This window comes from Heteronotia binoei, chromosome 9, assembly GCF_032191835.1.
Source record: "Heteronotia binoei isolate CCM8104 ecotype False Entrance Well chromosome 9, APGP_CSIRO_Hbin_v1, whole genome shotgun sequence".
Classification (NCBI taxonomy): Eukaryota; Metazoa; Chordata; class Lepidosauria; order Squamata; family Gekkonidae; genus Heteronotia; species Heteronotia binoei.
Window position 1 is genome coordinate 25691304 of NC_083231.1, and position 20243 is coordinate 25711546.

Sequence of the window (20243 nt, forward strand, 5' to 3'; positions counted from 1 at the left end):
GGACTTCCCCACCAGCCAATTCTGTGCCAGTGGGCTGGAGGCCCCAGGGATCCCCTGTCCCCAGCAGGAAGCTGGAAACCCTATTCTAGGAGGAGTTCAGGCTTGATTTGATCTAGAACCCACTTTCTTATCTTTTTGATGGTACATGGTATGACAAATTCTTAATGCTCCTTCTACCAAAGAGTGCTTTCACATGGCAACTGTTTGCAAATGGATTTTGCCATTCTTACACAGTAAAAAAAATCCAGTTGCAAAGCGTGTTATTTAGTGTGTGTGAACGCACCCCAAAGGACCTCCTGTTATATCTTCTATCAGTAAGCTTTGCTGATCAAAAAGATAGGAGAAGCAGTTTCACAGCCCTCAAGTCCACATGTCTATTAGTTCATCTGGGTTGCAAGAACCTATGAAAAAGCTTTTATGGGGCTGGAAGAGAATGTTGGGGGAAGGAGAGCCTTCCTCTGATACATCTCAAGATCTAACTCAGTTGATAAGCATTTTAAAAATCCAAGCTATTCTATTGTTTTTCAGCAGGGCTTTTTTTGTAGCAGGAACTCCTTTGCATAATTAGGCCACACACCCCTGATGTAGCCAATCCTCCTGGAGCTTACAGTAGGCCCTATACTAAGAGTCCTACAAGCTCTTGGAGGACTGGCTACATCAGGTGGGTGTGGCCTTGAAGGAGGACCCCTGAATAATTATGAACACCCCTATAATAATAATAATAAATGAAAATATGGGTTTTGTGCCTTCAGAAGAGAATGTCTGATGCAACATTTAGAGTGACTGTTGGAGGCCACACCAGCCCAAAATGGGTGTGAATTCAAAGGTTGTGGAGTAGATAAGAGGCCCCTCTGAGGAAGCTCCTTGTTAAAACTGATAAACACATGAAGGCAGAGGGACTGTGGAAAACTACTGGAAGGAAAGCAGGAGGTGGGGCATTTGAATAGATAAAGACTGTGGGCTTGTCTGCTTGTTTGGGGGATGGATAAAAATAGTCAGAAGGCTGATGATTTTAACTTAGTCATTTTGAGCTTATGCTGACAAGTTCTACTTTGATGTCAAAGTAAAATACCTCGTTTCAAACCAAGCAATGTGTGGGGCTTCGTTATTTACCTGCTACAGCCTAATATGCAAAGGAGTTCCTGCTACAAAAAAAGCTCTGTTTTTCAGGTTGATCAATGGTTTTTGCAAATGCTGCATCTGAGAAATATACAGTACTCTGATTTATTTGCTTTTATTCATTTATATATATATTTTTCAAAATATAACTTTCATTAAATCTTATAAATCAAATACAACCTGCAAGTATGCATTTTATGATGTATAGTACAATATCAGACTTTAAAATGAGTTAGTCTTCAAAAGAGATAATTCTAATGCAGTGTTCTAATGTAGCTAACAGGATTCTAAAAATGTTGGGAGATGAAGTAAGTAAACTATAGGGAGCCAGATCAAAAAGAATTATAAAGAAGTAAATACTAAAAAGAAAGGCTCTATGCCAATAAAGGTATTTGGATTGGATTGGAGAAGAAAGGCACTACTAAACCAATTTAAAAAACCCTTTAAAATACCTATGCACTCAGAAGTGGGAATTAAAAGAAAGGAAATAAAAAAACTGCAAGAGTATTCTTCAGAAATGTAACAATGAGTGATATGTTCTGCTGGATGGGAGAAATTCATGTTCTTACATGTAGTTTAATAATGGGGTCAATGTGGAAACAAATGTATTGAACAGGATTGAGTGTGATCTACAATGGTCGAAATCTTGTGCATTAAATTTATCAACTGCCCTCCCCCGTGGCACCACACAACACACAACACACCAATACAGTGCACGACACTGCCATATAAAACGCAGTCATATAAAACATCAATAAAACAAATAGGATTCAAATAAGGCAATAAAAACATAATAATCTAATTCATTACTTGTCTTTGTTGACTACAGATGGTGTTTAAATCCTAAGGTCAACACTATCTTGTGGGGCAAAAGGCCAGGGGTGGGGATGGGAAATGGGATTACAAAGGCAGAACGGTCATTGTTCTCAACCAAATGCCTGGTGGAACGTCTCTGCCTTGCACAACCTACAGAACCGTAAAATGTTCCACAGGGCATGGATGTAATTCAGCAGAGAGTTCCACCAGGTTAGAGCCAGGGTTTGGAGGGCTGTAGAGAAAAGCCAGGATTTGGATGGCTACCGCTTTTCTCTATGTTATCACCAGGGGTTATTTTGTAGAAAAATAGGTGGCGAAGCTCATTAGCAGAGCTCATTAGCATATGCCCCCCCCCCAGCCAAAAGCAACCTGATGCAAGAAAGGAGAGTCCCGGGCGAGCGAGGCCTGCTTGGACTGGCTAGAGATCCAGCCAGTCCAAGCAGGCCTCGCTTGCCTGGAGCTGCCCCCCTAGTCAAAAGGCCAGCAAGCCACCTGCTGCCCAAAATCACATAAGAAGTGGAGAAAGGGTGGTGTGGGCTCATTAACTCCAGGGGTTAATGAGGGCTGCTGGGGGCGTAGCAAAGCCACTGGTGGCTGGCTGGCTGCCTGCTTTTCTAATCCAGGGATTGTTATGGAACTAAACCTACTATCCAATGGACAAGATAGGTGGGGAGGAGGAGGCGGAACCCTCAGAAAGGTTCAGGAGCTGGGCTCCTGTGAGCTCCTGCTGAATCTGAGGCCTGGTTATCACATAGGCTTAACTGATACCTATAAGGCAGTGATGCTTCTGCAATAAAAAGTATATTGCCATTGGGGGATGGGCAAAACCCACTTATTTACTTTGACAGCTATTTCTCCCTCGCTGCACTCTGATACTTTGTATTCCAGACATAAATCTGCAAAGATAGTTATGTGGTTTTGGCAAATGGAATTCAAATAATTGCTGTGCGATGCATGTCTATCATTAGCCACAAGTGTGCATCATATTCCTGAAGGGAATGCACATGCAGCTGTAAATGCTACACATCACATGCACAGGTGACTTTCCTAATGCATCATATCCTGGTTCAAAAACAGAACAGCCATATAAACTGAAACAGAACCTACTGCAGCACACAGCATAATTAACCACCACACCATTTGCATATCAAGTGACAACTTTTGCAAGTCTGCTGCCTCTTTGTGACACGCGTTTGCAGCGGCAAACATGCAGGTTTTGATTCATGAGCAATAAGGGAGAACCAGTAACTGGCAACTTGGAAAATGCAGGTTTTGTAATCTTCTTAATTAAGCAGGTTTGACTGAAGATGATTACAATAGTTTGCTGAAGATTTAAAGAAAAGTCCTAGTGAACCAAAGGAGGCCAGGCAGCTCTCTGTATGTATAGATGTTTACAAGCTGGGGGCCCGGAGAAATTGTGACTGGCGCTTCCATTTACCTGCCCACTGTGGGAAATCCCCTGCTCCCACACCCGGTTTCCTGCTTCTGAGGAACTGAAGAGCAGGAGAAAAATGTCTTCCACATAGTAACACTCTAGGAATTTCCCTGATTTTCTGTGGTAAAGACCATAAAGACTAAGGGAGGCAGCCTACAGTGTCATCCAGAAGTGACATTACATCCTACCCTAAACTCTACCCTGCAAGGCACCGTCCTCAAAATTTCCTGACATTTGCTTTGTCAATGTTGTCATCAGTCAATGTTGGAAACCCTAATTGTGAAACAGGAATTATTTGGAAATGTACACATACATCCAAATCTACCCTCTAGGATTTCATAAATTTTCAGAAGCTTCACCCAGCCAATTTACAGTCCATTTACCCCCCTTTAATTGTAAACTGCTCTCATCATTCTATACTTCCTAGAGCATGCTCAGTCCTCATCAGGCCATTGGAGGGAGAAATCTTTTGATTAATTTACAAAGTCTTATTTTTTGTTTTGCACATCTGAAGAATCTCCTGCATATCTAGAAATCTTTGTTTTGGAATGAAAGCAAATCTGGCAGTTCTGAAATAATTACTACAAATTGCTTTTTGGTGGGAGGAGTGTATAATGTATGCATTTCACATGTACACATTCTATGAAGTTACTGCTTGTGCTTGGACTGATTGTGGCTATGATATATTGCATTGTCTCAAATTGCAGCATCTTTTGCTACTACTGAACTTTTGAGAAATTAATAACACAATGAAGAGAGGGGGGGTTGTTTCACTTGGGAAGTTCAGAGAGCATTCCCAAGCAGAGTTACATCATTTTAAGTCCATTGGATTCAATGGGCTGAGAAGGGCATGACTCTGCTTAGGACTGTATTTTGGTAATGCCTTAACCTTGTTGCTTTTTAAATCCCTGATATTTATAGATTGTCGTTTGTCCTGCAGGAGTCTGACTAACGCACATGTTGTACTCACCCCCAGGTACTGGCCTTCAATGAACACAACAGGTAGTGATGGGGTTTCACCAACTTTTCTGCATCGCTCATCGAGTTCTTTTCCATAGTCACCATTCAGAGCGATGTTCTTCTCTTCAAATTTCACCCGGTGATTTTGGAAGATCTTTCGAACCAACTCACATCTTTCAAAAGTTGTTCTCACCACTCGAAGGCTGGTTGTGTAGATTATTATGCGTCCATACTCCAAAACAGATGATACCTGTCAAAAAAGAGCATTGGTATGATCATTATTCCCAATTCATGAAAAGAACAGTAAAATAATTCACTTTTGTAGCCATGTCTTTGCATCCATTGGTTGGAGAAACTCACAAATACAGAAGAAGAAGAAGACTGCAGATTTATACCCCGCCCTTCTCTCTAAATCAGAGATTCAGAGAGGCTTACAATCTCCTATATCTTCTCCCCCCACAACAGACACCGTGTGATGTGGGTGGGGCTGAGAGGGCTCTCACAGCAGCTACCCTTTCAAGGACAGCCTCAATCAGAGCTATGGCTGACCCAAGGCCATTCCAGCAGCTGCAAGTGGAGGAGTGGGGAACCAAACCCAGTTCTCCCAGATAAGAGTTCGCACACTTAACCACTACAACAAACTGGGTTCAGCAGCACAGGTAAGCCAGTCCATCACAGGAGGCAGTAATGGATTTATGGAAGTCAATGAAGAATATGAAATCTCACAGGTGTGTCTCTGAGCATAATTGGAAACATCACAGAGGATGGTGAGAGCACTTCCTGGGTTCTGCTGCCTGCCTGTTTAATCCCCTGTAATTCTGTCAAACAACACACAGCTCACCTTTCCCGTTATGCATTGCAGCCATTTTGGGAGAGCAGAAATATCTGGGGCCTGCCTTGGGCATAGATTCACACATATTTTCTTAGCCCAGGTAATGGGTTGGATCCTGACTAAATGAGCAATGATCGCCCCCTTCCCACTGAAAACCCTCTTCTTGTCATTTCTATTACCAGGTTCTCCCTGGCCACTGGGATGGAATGGGGGGTAGTGTTGCCAGATCCAGGTTAGAGAACTCCTGGAGAGTTGTTAGTGGAGTCTGGGGATATTACTGGAAGAACCTCTCAGACTGTACTGCTTTCTTGACACCTCTAAAAATATGACCACCCCAAGCAATTGTGGGAGACCTGCTTGTGTAGTTATGGTGAACCAGACCCAAGCCTTGGTGGGAAGGCTGCCTTTGGCCTGCCATAGTTGGTGTGAGAGCCAGTTTGGTGTAGTGGTTAAGTTTACAGATTCTTATCTGGGAGAACCAGGTTTGATTCTCCACTCCGCCACATGCATCTGCTGATGTGACCTTGAGTCAGTCACAAGTTCTCACAGAACTGTTCCTCTCAAGAGCAGTTTCTGTCAGAGCTCTCTCAGATCCACCTACTTCACAGGGTGTCTGTTGTGGAGAGGGGAAGGGAAAGGAAATTGTAAGCCACTCTGAGATTCCTTTGGGTAGTGAAGGGCAGGGCATCAATTCAGTCTCTTCTTTTGTTTTTTTTCCAGCCATCACAGTCTAGGTCTGCCTGTTTGGGTCTTGGTTATTTTAAATGGCTCTTGTAAGATAAGAGATGTGTAACAGAAAACTGATAACCCAGCGAAAATCAAGAAAGCAGTTTGGGCAAAAATTCAAAATAGCCAGAATGGGATGTCTTTACTTAAAATGTGATGTTTCTTACAATCATGTTGCATTTTTTTTTTTAGCATTCCCCCTTGGAGTTTATCAAAGTTCATATATGATTGCATCTTTTTGAAGTCAAGCTGATGGTTTATGCCATATATTTAAAATTGTGTGTTTTATTATGAATTTTATTGACAAATAATAACGGACGTCTAGCTATGGCTTATTCACTGCCGCAATAAATGTTAAATGGACGGACATATGGATGTTTTTCAGAGTGTTTATAGCAAGTTTCATTTTCACATTTGTTAATATTTCACAGTTGCTCCTGAGAAAGATCAAATCTGACATATATTGGTTGCTTTTCTCTTTTCTTTTAAGAATGAGGCTTCCAGCTTTGTCTATCTTGTGAGTTTCTTTTTCTCAAGCTTCTCTTTTTTGCACTATGTCTCAAGTGCCATTTCTAATTAAGCGGGAGGCAGGCAATATTAATACAGGAAAATCTTTTATTAAACAAATCTGCTTACAACTCTTTCCACTCCCATGTCTTTCTTCACTTCTCTGCTGAGTCACTTCATGTAGCTGCTCCCTTGCTCCCTATTTTCTCCTGTGTCTCTAGGTTACTCCCTTATTTTTCTATATCATTCAGTTCCAGATCCATATGCTGTGGGCCTAGCTATACCATGGGGCACATGAAACACATGAGCATTCTTCACCACCACCCCTCACAAGTCAGATAGAGTTTTGGTATTCTCCCTAGGTAGTGCTGTACTTTGAAGAGCAAAGAACCATTACTTTGCATCCCACCACTCAGCAGCAGGAGGAGAATTTTGTTTTAAGTAGCACCGGAAGTTCTTATAGGAAGTAACAAAGGGTGGCTCTAGGAACTGCCAGAAATTCAATGGTTTTACCATAGAGTTTCCAGCAATGGTCTAAGGTAGCCAGGTCTCCCCAACCACTGACAGGAGATGCACAGTAGGGATGCCAGATCCAGATTGGGAAACTACTAGGGATTTGGGGATGGAGCCTGGGGAGGACAGGGACTTCAGTGAGGTATGATACCATAGAGTCTGCCCTCCAAAGTATCCCTTATCCCTTAACTCCATTATCTTCAAAGCATCCATTATCTCTGTAGTTTGGAGATGAGCTGTCATTCTGAGGGATTCTGTAATTCTGGGTGTCCCTACTACAGCCATTTGCCCCACGTTGCTTGGCAATCTTAAAGGTAAAGGTAGTTCCTTCTGCAAGCACCAGTCATTTCTGACTCTGGGGTGATGTCACATCATGACGTTTTCAGAGCAGACTTTTCATGGGGTGGTTTGCTATTAGCACCATACAAAAACAGCTGCCTCCATCTAGGGTTGCCAGTACCCAGGTGGGATCCCCTGACTTTGTGGGCTGCTGCCAGCCACTGGCCAGCTGGTTGGTAGGAGGAAGTCCTGCCCGTAACACACCCCCACCCCATGCAACATTGTTGCCATGCAGATGGTACACAGTAACATTCTGGTTTTGGGGCAAAACTCTACGGCAGGGGTGGCCAACGGTAGCTCTCCAGATGTTTTTGTCTACAACTCCCATCAGCCCCAGCCATTGGCCATGCTGGCTGGGAGTGATGGGAGTTGTAGGCAAAAAACATCTGGAGAGCTACCATTGGCCACCCCTGCTCTATGGTTTGAACCCAGTTTTACCATAGAGTTTGCCCCAAAACCAGAGCATTTCTGTGCAATATCCCCAGCATGATGACATCAGTACCACAGTACCTACCTATACTTCCTTGAATCTCACAACATTAGAAGGGCCTTTGCCTTAGCTAGGAGTATGTCCCTCCCATCTGCAGTTGTAGAGGGGAGGTATAAAGGGACTCCTTATGCACTCAGGCTCTGTTCCTGTTCCCAACCTGAAATAGATACTCTGGAGCATATATTCTTTAATTGCTCTTTTCATATGGTGAGTCAAAGGGAAATTATCAGCCCGCTGTTGGAAGGGTTCCCTGGCAGATCAAAAAACTCAAATTCGATTATCTTCTGTCAGATAGGAACCACCAGACAAGACAGGTGGCTAGGTTCTGTTCCCAGGTTTATAAAGAATGCAAAAAAGCGAGACAAATAGGCTAAACTGTAAATCTTTTAACAAATTTTAAAGTGACTTTTTTAAAGGTTTAAGGGGTTAAATAATAATATTTCATATTCTTTTTTACTGTTATAACCCTCAAGTCATCAAATCTTAAATATGTAGACTGTGGGACTTTTTATAAGGTACTTTTAAGGTTGTTCTAAATTACTTACATGTTCTGGTCAATGACTGTAATAATAAACTGACTGACTGACAGTACCACATGAAGTCATCACATTGGAGACATTGTGCACAGTGACATTGCCCCACCGCCCCCCCCCCCACTCCCAGAAAGCTTCCTCTCACCCCCTGCTGGTGCAGGGTAAGGATAAGGACTTGGCGGCTCTGCCTCTGCCATAGACTCTCTCTCCATCATGACTCTCAGCTTGGAACTTCCCAACATGTTATGATTGCCCATGGCAGCGATTTTGTGTCTGGCTGCTTGCCTCACTCAAGTAGCTCAGTGAGGATGTGAAGCTATAGTTTCCACTCCCTGATACTGACATTTCCCTCAAGGGAACTGATCTTTGCAATCTGGAAGTCAGTTATAATTCCAGGAGAACTCCAAGCCTCACTTGGGGGTTGGCATATCTACTCACTGTTCACCAACACAACATCTACAAGACTGTGAAATAGTGCTTACAACAATTAAAACGGTTAAAAACAGATTACAGTTTTGTTAAATACTGGGTTCGATACATGAGGAAGCTCGTAGCATAGTGATCACAGCTCTTTATTAGTGATGACAGCATTGCACTGGAAAACTAAGGCTGGCCAACGGGAACAACTTATATACCAGGGGTGGCCAACGGTAGCGCTCTAGATGGGGGTTTTTTGCCTACAACTCCCATCAGCCCCAGCCATTGGCCATGCTGGCTGGGGCTGATGGGAGTTGTAGGCAAAAAGCATCTGGAGAGCTACCGTTGGCCACCCCTGTTATATACAGATCAGATTCCTGCACTAAGATGCCATTGGATCATTTGAACCAGCAGGGGGCTATCTAATGGACCAAAGAAGCAAAGATTTGGATCCTGCTCCTCACTTTCTCAGTGTCCCCAGGCTTGGTCCTAATGGCTCCAGTGAGCCAGGGACTCATAGAATTGGAGCCAGGCAGGAACTCCACATACATAACTAGCTTCAATATAAAATGGATAAGAATACAAAGAAGACATTAAAGCCAAATTTAAACTAGCTTTAAAAAAAACTCTGCATTGACAGTAATGACCTATCTATTGATCCAGAAGCCCATACAGACTGATCACCGGAATAAAGGTGCCCACATGATTTCCAATGTGACCCAGAAGTGACGTAGGCATGTCAGGGATGTTGGGGTAGCACTCTGGTTTTGGGGCAAAACCTCTATGGCAGAATTAGCTTTTACCATAGAGTTTTTGATCAAAAATCAGAGCTTTGCCCTGGCATGCCTACATCACTTCCAGGTCACATTGAAGTCATATGGGCAGGCCACCGAAATGTCAGCTATTCCTCTCTCTTTTGGAGGTAAGTTTCCCCCACTTGCCAGCTGATTGGCAGTAGAGAGATGCGGGCTGTCAGTGGAGGACCCCCACCCCCGTTGGGGGGTTTAGCAACCCTAAGTAACAGTGAAACCCAGGGCAGATTTTAGCACATACAGTTTGCACAACATTTGAATCATATTGAATAATATAGAATGTCAACAGCTGCTGCACAGGGAAAACTCATAATTTTCACCTCCTGAGCTGAAAAATCACAGCTTCAGCACTGTTAAAAAGTGTTCTGAGAGTTTCAATAAGTTTCCTAATAGCTGTTTTTCCAAATACTTTTTAAAACTGTTGTTTAACATCTTGTACAAACCAGAAATTTCAGCACTTTATGCAATGGTAAGTAGCCCCACTCCACCCCCGCCCAGTAGCAGGCTGTACAGCAGAAACCCTTTGAATAGGGAAAGAACTGGCAGAAGCCGGTAAAATAGCAACAAACTAGTCAGCAAAAACACTTGACTAAACTGGGCTCAGAGCCAGTGGGGAATTGTGATTGCTGCAAGTGAGAGCAACCAGCAGTTTCCTGAAATACTAATACTCTGCAGCCTTATACTACAACTCATCCTGTTCCCCTTTTGCTTCATTCCCAAATGATTAAATACTAAACAATGCTCTGTCTCTGTCTGTCTCTTTCTCTCTCTATCTGTATTTCCCTGTTATATTTATGTGCTAGCATTTCAGGATACAATGGGTGCATCAAGTTTCTGCAGTCACAATCTTCTAATGCAGGGGTCCCCAACCACTGGGCCGCGGACCAGTACCGGTCTGTGGCCTGCTAGCAACTGGGCCAAGGAGTGAGGCAGAACAGCCCAGACTAAAGAAGTGGCACAGCCTCACTCCAAGACTGCCTCTCCTTGCAGGGTCCCGGACCAGTAGAAGGGGCCGTGCTGCTGTGACCTTAGCCTACCCCTTCTTTAAGTGGGAAGGGGAGGCAGAAACAGCTCCAGTCTCCCCCCCCCCATTTAAAGACCCCCATAGGGGCCAGGGACGTGGCGTGGGCAGGGGAAACCTGAGGTATCAAAACCCCCAGTGCTGCCCCCCCACCACCGGTCCTTGGAAAAATTGTCTTCCACAAAACCAGTCCCTGGTGCCAAAAAGGTTGGAAGGCACTGTTTTAATGCAATGCAGAATAATTCAGTAGAGTAGACTACCACTGCACATAAATACATTATGATGCTTTAATTTTGCCCAGGTCTGAGCTGAGAAATGCCTGGAGATTTGGGGAGTGGAGCCTAGGGAGGGTGTAGGGTTGCCAATCCCCAGGTGGGGACAGGGGATCCCCTGATTTGGAGGCCCTTCCCCCGCTTCAGGGTCACCAGAAAGCGGGGTGGGAGAATGTCTGCTTAGCACTCCATTATTCCCTATGAAGACCAATTTCCATAGGGTATAATGGAGAATTGATCTGTGGGTATCTGGGGCTCTGGGGGGGGACTGTTGTTTGAGGTTGAGGCACCAAATTTTCAGCATAGCATCCAGTGCCTCTCCTCAAAGCACCCTCCAAGTTTCAAAAATATCAGACCAGGGGGTCCAATTATATGAATCCCCAAAGAAGGTGCCCCTATCCTTCCAAAGAAGATGCCCCTATTTCCAGTAGAGGGAAGGCATTTAAATGTGATGGCCAGAGCTCTCTTTGGAATTCAATTCTGCTTGTCCCAAGCTTGCTCCTGGCTCCACCCCCAAAGTCTTCTGGCTCCACCCCAAAGTTCCCAGATATTTCTTGAACTGGACTTGGCAACCCTAGGAGGGTGGGGTTTGGGAGGAGAGAAACCTCAGCGGGGTACAATACAATGGAGTCCACTCTCCAAAGCAGGCATTTTCTCTAGGGGACCTGATCTCTATTGTCTGCAGATCAGTTGTAATAATGGGAGGCTTTCAGGCTCTGCTTGTAGATTGGCACCCCTTATTATGCTGAATCATACCATAGGTGCATCAAAGTTCACAGTCTTAGGTAAAAGGCTTTTCGCAACATCTATTAACTGGGTCCTTTCCACTGGAGATATCAGGGATTGAACCTGGGACCTTCAGCACACAAAGCAGAGCAATAGCCCCACCCCTTTATGGGCCAGTACTGCCCTGTATCACCCTGGCATACAACCTGACAAGAAAACCAGATTATAGGGTTGCCAAATCTGTCCTAGAGATTTGGAGTGGAGGCTGGGGAGGGCATGGAAGTGATGTCATCACAGTGAGAATGTCATGTGTCGTGATTTTGCCCTGCCCCCACTTCTGGAAAACTCCCTCCTATCCCCCCACTGGCACAAAGTAAGGACCTGGCAACCCATGTGTGGAATTCCTGATTTGGAGCAGGAGAGCAGCACAAGGGAAGAAGGAGTTTCAGCCTTCCCTTCCACACCATTTTTCCTGTGGGCCAAATAAAGTCTCCCCAACAGTGTCAAGTTGGAAAAACAACATGGTGGGAGAGGCCGAAGCTCCTTCTTCACGCACACATCACAATCACAAACTGAATTGGGCACCCCTGAGTGAAGGATGGGAAGTACCACATCGGCTGTTTTCTTATTAGTACTTAGTACTGGTTTGTACTCCTGCTTGCTACTAAATGTAAATGTGGTTGTGGAGAATCCATTTAAACTAGAGATGCTCACATGTGGAAAGATTCTACTGTGAGGCAAATCTGCTTCTCCTCAGAACTGCTAAGCCCCAGCTCTGTTATTTTTTCTGGAGAGGCCTTTATGTACCATAGGAAAGGAAAGGTCCCCTGTGCAAGCACCAGTCATTTCCGACTCTGGGGTGATGTTGCTTTCACAATGTTTTCACGGCAGATTTTTTATGAGGTGGTTTGCCATTGCCTTCCCCAGTCTTTACACTTTCCCCCCAGCAAGCTTGGTACTCATTTTACCGACCTCGGAAGGATGGAAGGCTGAGTCAACCTTGGGCCGGCTACCTGAATCCAGTCTGTGCCGGAATCGAACTCAGGTCGTGAGCAGAGAGTTCAGACCACAGTACTGCAGTACTGCTGCTTTACCACTCTGCACCAAGGGGCCACTTTATGTACCATAAACCGTCCCTAAAAGCAACAGCATAAATGATCAATATACCCTCATTCAGTTGTGGTTCTTGATTCTCTTCAGATACTCTTTCAATAGATATTAACCATGTGCTTGAATGTCAGAAGAAACTAGACAGGAAGAACTCTTTCAGAAAGGAATTCTGAAAGGGGAGGGATTGAGACAGACTATTTTCCCCAAACTGTGATTGAACCTCCCCAAAAGAAGAATTTGCAACACAATATCTTCTACCAATTCTTAGGCATATGTGAGAGACTGCTCTTTCAGTTAGCTTAGACCTAAGCCACTTCAGTCTTTAAAAGTCAATCACCACATGCTTGAGAGCCAGTATGGGTAGTGGTTAGAGTCAGGAATGCACAGGTACACAGTTCCAGCTGGCTTGGGGTCAGGAGGTGTGGCCTAATATGCAAATAAGTTCCTGCTGGACTTTTTCTACAAAAAAGCCCTGGTTAGAGTGATAGACTAAGCTAAAAGAGACCCAGGTTAAGCTTCCCAGTTGCAAAAAAACTCACTGGCTAACATTAGGCTAAATGCTTGCTCTCTGCCTATCCTGTTTCACACGACTCTTGTGAGGACAAAATGCAGAAAGGAAAACTATGTACACTGCCCTGATTTCCATAAAATAAAGGAAGGTTATTATACTTAAAGGAATAGAAGGATATGAACAAAAGAGACTTGCTTGACTTTTATACATGTAGATGCATGGGCACCTTTTGTTGTTCATCCCTTGCCCCAAGGAACTATATTGAAATCTCAATGTTTTAAGAACATAGCTGCAAGTAGAGTTGGATATCAGAATTCCATGCTGTGAACCATTTGCCATGCTGAAATGAGACCAATAGTGGAAAGGTTTCCTCGTGCTTTTCTTAACAATAACAATAATAGTATCCAGGGGTCATTTTGTAGAAAAATAGGTGGCGGAGCTCATCCAGGGATTGTTATGCAGCTGCACCTACTATTCAATGGCATAACATCATACTTCTCTCCATCTTATCCTCACAACAATCCTGTGAGGTAGATTAGGCTGTGACTGGCCCAAGGTCACCTAGCTAGCTTCCATGACAGATTAGGAGTTTGAACCTGGCTCTCCCAGGTTTCAGTCTGATTGACAGTGTTACCATTTTCCCCCACTGGCTCTCCTTAATCTGCAACAATCAGTGACACTCAAGCTCCTTTTCCTTCTCACAGTGCGTCCCGTGTGCTTTCCAAATGGCTCAGTGGTGCATCCTGTACAGGTAACTCTGAGCCGTTTGTACCAAAGCTGCTGGTCCCAGGGGAAGCACATTAATTCTAATATTGTTTAATTACCTGCTCTATAACAAATGGCTTTTCAGCTTAGCAATTTACATCCAATTACAAAGACAAAGATGTTTTCTTTGTTGTACTTAATCACCGGCTGCCCTAGAAGTCTAAAATTACTGTACGCATTCCAGGCTGAATCCATTTCCTCTCCACAGTTCGCAGCCAGTTTGTGAGATCACAGCCTCCACGAGCAGCACACCGGAGAACAGGAAACAGAGGACGCCAGCTAAAACAACCACACAGCCCACCACAGGAGAGTGTGCTGCCTTCACAGGGAGCCCCAAAGTGGAACCATTCCAATTAGGGTTTCCAAACTCCAGGTAGCCCCCCCCCCAAGATCTCCCGCGATTACAATTGATCTCCAGGTGACTGGGCTCAGTTTCCCTGAAGAAAATGGCTGCTTTGGAGGATGGACTCTGTGGCTTTATACCCTGCTGAGATCACTCCCCTCCACAAACCCCACCCTCCCCAGGCCCCACTCCCAAAATCTCCAGGTATTTCCCAACCCAGAGCTGGCAACTCTGATTCTAATACAGAAGAAGAAGGAGAGGGGTATGAAAGAGTGACCTGAGGTGAGGTAGCCATGGGAGCCAATGCAAAGCCCTGAGGTAGACTGTGGGGTAGTAAATGAGGCTGGTTGGGGTTAAGTGCCAGGGAAGGGTAGTTCAGATGCAAGGCACCACCACTGAAAAAGCCATGCCCCTGATCACCATCCACCTCATCTCTGAGGGGGTACAAGGCTTCACACCCTCTAGTACCTTATGCTGTAACCAAGTAGATCTACAGTAGCAATGGAATAAATATGCTAGGGATGCCAACCTCCCGTGGGACCCGGAGATCCCCCAGAATTTCAGCTTATCTCCAGACTAGAAAGATCAATTCCTCTGGAGAAAATGTATGCTTTGGAGGGTGGACTATATGGCATGGTACCCCACTGAGCTCCCTGCTCTTCATTAGCTCTACTTCCAAATCTCCAGGAGTTTTCCAACCTGGTTCCGACAACCCCACCCTCCATCCCCGTACAGTAGCCAAGGAGTATCTGGCAGCCCTAAAACATGCCTTTGTTTGAAGCACAGTTTGATCACATATTGCAAGCAGCACTTTTGAGCACTCAAAAAATTGTTCACTTTTTCAAAGGCTCAGACTTGTTCTCAACCAAATTTCAGACGTTTTACATATCTGAAGAAGTGTGCGTGCACATGGAAACTTATATCCAGAATAAAACTTGGTTAGTTTTTGTAGTGGAACAGGCCTATGCAGGCCTGCAGGTCCTGTTCCACCCTGCCCTCCAAAGTTTTCCCAACACTTGGAGAGCTTTTTCTCTCTTCCTGGTAACTCTCTACCATTACCTGACCATGTAAGGAACTGTCCACTGGGAGAGTCAGGACTCCCAGCTTCCCTTCCAAGTTCTGAGGCCTTGCCTCCATGTCTTGCACAGCCCAGCACCTGGTCACCATAGGACCACTTGCCAATTGCTTGCCTTCACCCTGACTCCTTAGCTTAGAATGTTACAGTTCTCTACAGAGTGACTATTACCTTGCAGCTTCCACCAGCTGTCTAGACGAGCACACAGTAATGGCCTCCTCCTCCAGACCTCTGCTCCACACCCCATGTTCTAAGCTGTATGTCCTTCGGAGGAAGGCTTCACATAGGTGGTGAGTGCTGGCACTGGGAGGGCTCATAGCTGGACGATGGACATACCAACAGATGGGTATATGGGAGGTATAAAGCACAATGAGAGACTGGTGGTAGGCAGTGAAGGGGAGGGGACCCCTGCTAATGTTAACTCAAATAAATTGGGGGGGGGGGGGGAAACAACCAGCTGTTCTCAACAGAATCACAAATACTTTGCATATTCTCACGCTACAGCCAGAAAGTTGTGACTATGCATCAACACAATGAACACCTCTGGTTCATTAATGCCCCATAGGCAAAAACTTGCACACATGTTTTAAGTGAAGGAAGAGAGTCCTTATGAGGAAACACAGGAGCTAAAAAGGCGTTGAGAGGCAAACAAACTAAATTTCTGTGAGAAATTAAAGCAACAGAAGAAAGAAAGACATCAGTGCCCTACATTGTGTTGTTCTTCTTTGTGGATTTACTCTATAGCTCCCAGTAAACAGCTTCATGCTAGGAAATATCAAAATACAATAACAACAGTCATGAAGGTAGAAAGCCAGCAGGGAGAGCAGCAGCCTCTCCAGTGATTTGCAGAGCGTGGATCCATGTATGAATACATGACTGATGGACAGAAGTTGTGGGTGTGTGCTTGATGCAATGAGTTCCTGAATCTCTTGTATCCTTTTATTTAGAATCATAGAGTTGGAAGGGACCTCCAGAGTCATTAGTCCAACCCCCTGCACAATGCAGGAAATTCAAAAATACCTCCCCCCATGCATCCTCAGTGGCCCCCCTGTTCCATGCCAAAAAGATGGCAAAAAAACCCCCACTCCTCCAAGATCCCTGGCCAAACTGGCCCGGGGGAAAATTGCTTCCTAACCCCAAAGTAGCAATTGCATTTCCCTGAGTGGGTAAAAAAAAGACCACGAGAACAAGCACTGATGCAACCCTTCCTGCCCTCCATCTTATGGTCTGTCTAAGTTCATTTATTTATGTTTTCATATAAAATTTATTGTATTCCTATCCCGCCCTCCCCCACAAGCGGGCTCAGGGTGGTTACAACAGGATAAAACAATTAAAACATCAGAACATGTTTAGAGAAAATCAACAACCTCAAATCCTTGAGGATTCAAGTGAAACTCAGAGAAGAGGCAACTTTTAAGAACCTCTCCAGTCATCCTGCTCCCACAGTGACTTCTCCTCTGATGTCTAGGAGAATGAGGGTCTTGGTGGGGCATCAGGCTGAAGAGGGGGGAAATTATCCCTCAAGGGTTGACACTGAGCTGATCACAAGGTGACTAAAAAAAAAAACCCAGAACAAACTCATTTGCATATTAAGCCACACCCCTGAACATCACCATTGTTTCACACAGAGCTTTATTCTGTAGGAAGGGGGAAAAAAACGCAATGCTGGATTTGCATATGTGTGGCAGAAGTGAAAATGGTAAATCCTATACTTAAAAAAAGGTAAAGGTAGTCCCCTGTGCAAGCACTAGTCATTTCCAACTCTGGGGTGACGTTGCATCATGATGTTTTCAGGGCAGACTTTTTACCGGGTGGTTTGCCATTGCCTTCCTCAGTCATCTACACTTTCCCCCCAGCAAGCTGGGTACTCATTTTACTGACCTCGAAAAGATGGAAGGCTGAGTCAACCTTGATCCGGCTATCTGAACCCAGCTTCCGCCAGGATCGAACTCAGGTCATGAGGAGAGAGCTCAGACTGCAGTACTGCAGTTTTACCACTCTGCACCACAGGGAGGGGCTATTAATTAGTAAAGGATTGAAAACAAAACTGCCAATTTCAGAATGCCCTTGTATAGATCTATGACGCAGCAAGATTCAGAACTGTGGTCACTTTATACCCCAAAGCAGGGCTTTTTTGTAGCAGGAACTCCTTTGCATATTAGGCCACTCACCCCTGATGTAGCCATTAGCCAATCTTCCAAGAGTTTACAGGGCTCTCAGTACAGGGCCTACTGTAAGCTCCAGGAGGATTGGCTACATCAGCGGCGTGTGGCCTAATTCTGCAAACGAGTTCCTGCTACAAAAAAAGCCCTGCGAAAAAGGATATTGTAGTGATGGGAAAGGTGCAGGAGAAGGTTACCAAAATGATCAAGGAGTTGGTGTACCTTCCTGATGAGAAGCTAAGAAATGTAGGAGCTTTAATTTAGAGGAAAGATAACTATACAGGGGCATGACCAGGGCTTTTTTTGAGCAGGAACACACAGGAACTCAGTGTCAGCTGGTTTGGTGTCAGGGGGTGTGGCCTAATATGCAAATAAGTTCCTGCTGGGCTTTTTCTACAAAAAAAGCCCTGTGTGGAACGATGGTGATGTCAGAAGGTGTGGCCTAACATACAAATGAGTTCCTGCTGGGCTTTTTCTTCAAAAAAAAAAAAAAGCTCTGGGCATAACAGACATTTTTGTAAAATTATGCATGGGGTGGGGAAAGTGAATAGAGAGAACTTTTTTCCCCTTGTCTGCCGTAATGCACTCATGACCACCCATTGAAATTGAAGGCCAATAGGTTCAGGACACGTAAAAGGAAGTACATCTTCACCCAGTGGGCAATTGAACTGTGGAAGTCATTAACCTCAATCTCAAGTTATCAACCTCAAGGTGGGACTTGGAGTTCTTCCAGAATTCCACCTGATCTCTAGGCAATACAGGACAGTGTTCCTGGAGGAAATGCCAGCTGCAGAACTTGTGTTCCGTGACATTACATCCTGCTAACTACCCTGCCCTTCTATCCCTAGGCAGCGTCTCAAGAAATTTTCCACGGCAGAATCAGCAATGGATGTAGCGATGGCCATGAGAGAGATGGCTTAAAGGGGAATTTAGACATCAGTGGTTACTTACTACTCCCCATGGTGACTAAAGGGAACTTCCATGTTCAGAAGCAGTTATCTTCTGAATATTAATGCTGGAGGGGCAGCAATAGGAGGAGGCCATGCCCCCTCCCACGCCTTGCTCAGAGGCAGGGCTTTTTTTGTAGCAAGAACTCCTTTGTAGCCAGTACTCCAAGAATTTACAGTAGACCCCGTAAAAAGAGCCCTGTAAGCTCTTGGAGGATTAGCTATATCAGGGGGGGGTGGCCTTATATGCAAAGGAGTTCCTGCCACAAAAAAAAAGAAAGCCTTGCTCAGAGGCCTTCCAGATTTCCCTCTCACCTTTGCTATGCTTTGTTGCTCAAAACAAGTTATTCTTATAAGGCATAATCAGGGCCCTTTTTTTTGAGCTGGAACGCACAGGAATGCAGCTTCAGCTGGCTTGGTGCCAGGGGGTGTGGGCTAATATGCAAATGAGTTCTTGCTGGGCCTTTTCTATTAAAAAAAAGCCCTGTGCAAAACAATGATAATGTCAGGGTGTGTGTCCAAATATGTAAATTAGTTCCTGCTGGAATTTTTCTACCAAAAAAAAGCCCTGGGTATAATAATGTTCAAGTGTGGTTAGCTGTCCAGGACTGGGAGTATTCCAGACTGCTTACTCAATTCAAACAATAATAGTTCACTTTAAGGATTATTTTAGATAAGGTTCTTTGCACAGAGCAATCGACAAGAACTCTCACCAGCTAGCCATTTATGGCTGTGCTAAGGAACGGAGCAGCACTCCCAGACTCCCCCTTTTCCTCTGCTTTCTCATTTCTTCCCTGTTCGGCAAACATTCAACTCGAATGCTACGCAGCAGAGGGAATCATCATTGTGCCAGCTACTTCTTCCCCCTGCAGGTACAGCGGAACATTCCACAGTCTAAGGAGGAGCCACCAGAGAATTCCTTGTGATAATGAAGGCTGCAGGCATCAACCAGCAATCTGGGTCACAGACAAGTAGCAAACATCAAAATACTCTGCCATATTCCCATATGGTATAATGGAGAATTGATCTGTTTGTATCTGGGGTTCTGGGAGGTTGTTTTTTGAGATAGAGGCACCAAATTTTCAGCACAACATCTTGTATCTCTTCTCAAAACACCCTCCAAGTTTCAAAAAGATTGGACCAGGGGGTCCAATTCTATGAGCTCCAAAAGAAGGTGCCCCTGTCCTTCATTATTTCCAGTGAAGGAAAGGCATTTAAAATATGTGTGGTCCCTTTAAATGTGATGGCCAGAACTCCCTTTGGAATTCAGTTATGCTTGTCACAGTCTTACTCCTGGCTTCACCGCCAATGTGTCCAGGCTCCACTCCCAAAGTCTCCCGGCTCCACCCCCAAAGTTCCCAGATATTTCTTGCATTGGACTTGGCAACCCTACTGTCATCCTTAACCCACTTCACCGAGTTGTTGTGAGGACAAAATGCAGGGAGGGAGAACAATGTTGGAAGCCTCTTTCAGTCTCTTTTGGGGGGAAAAGCAGGATATAAAGAGCTACATAAAGAAATCCTGTGTAAACGCTCCGAAGAATCAAGCAGTAAAGGCTTTCCTGAACTGTGATACCTCAGGCAGGGGGCTGGGGATAGTTTGGAAGCCCTCTTCCCACTTCAGGGTCTTCAGAAAGTGCAGGGGAGGGAAATGTCTGCAGGGCATTATTCCCTAGGGAGACCAATTCCCATAGGGTATAATGGAGAATTGATCCATTGATATCTAGGGCTCTGGCAGGGGGGGGTGTGTGTGTTTTGAGGTAGATGCACCAAATCTTCAGCATGGCATCTAGTGTCTCTTCTCAAAATGCCC

General features: G+C 44.8%; 1 protein-coding gene across 1 annotated transcript in view; it reads right to left on the reverse strand.

Moving 5' to 3' along the window:
* Positions 1–20243, reverse strand: part of GRXCR1 (glutaredoxin and cysteine rich domain containing 1) — a 71383-nt gene that overhangs the window by 16160 nt on the left and 34980 nt on the right. The window contains exon 2 of the mRNA XM_060247303.1: positions 4341–4580. Coding sequence (XP_060103286.1) covers positions 4341–4580 — 240 coding nt within the window. The remainder of the gene's footprint in view (positions 1–4340; positions 4581–20243) is intronic.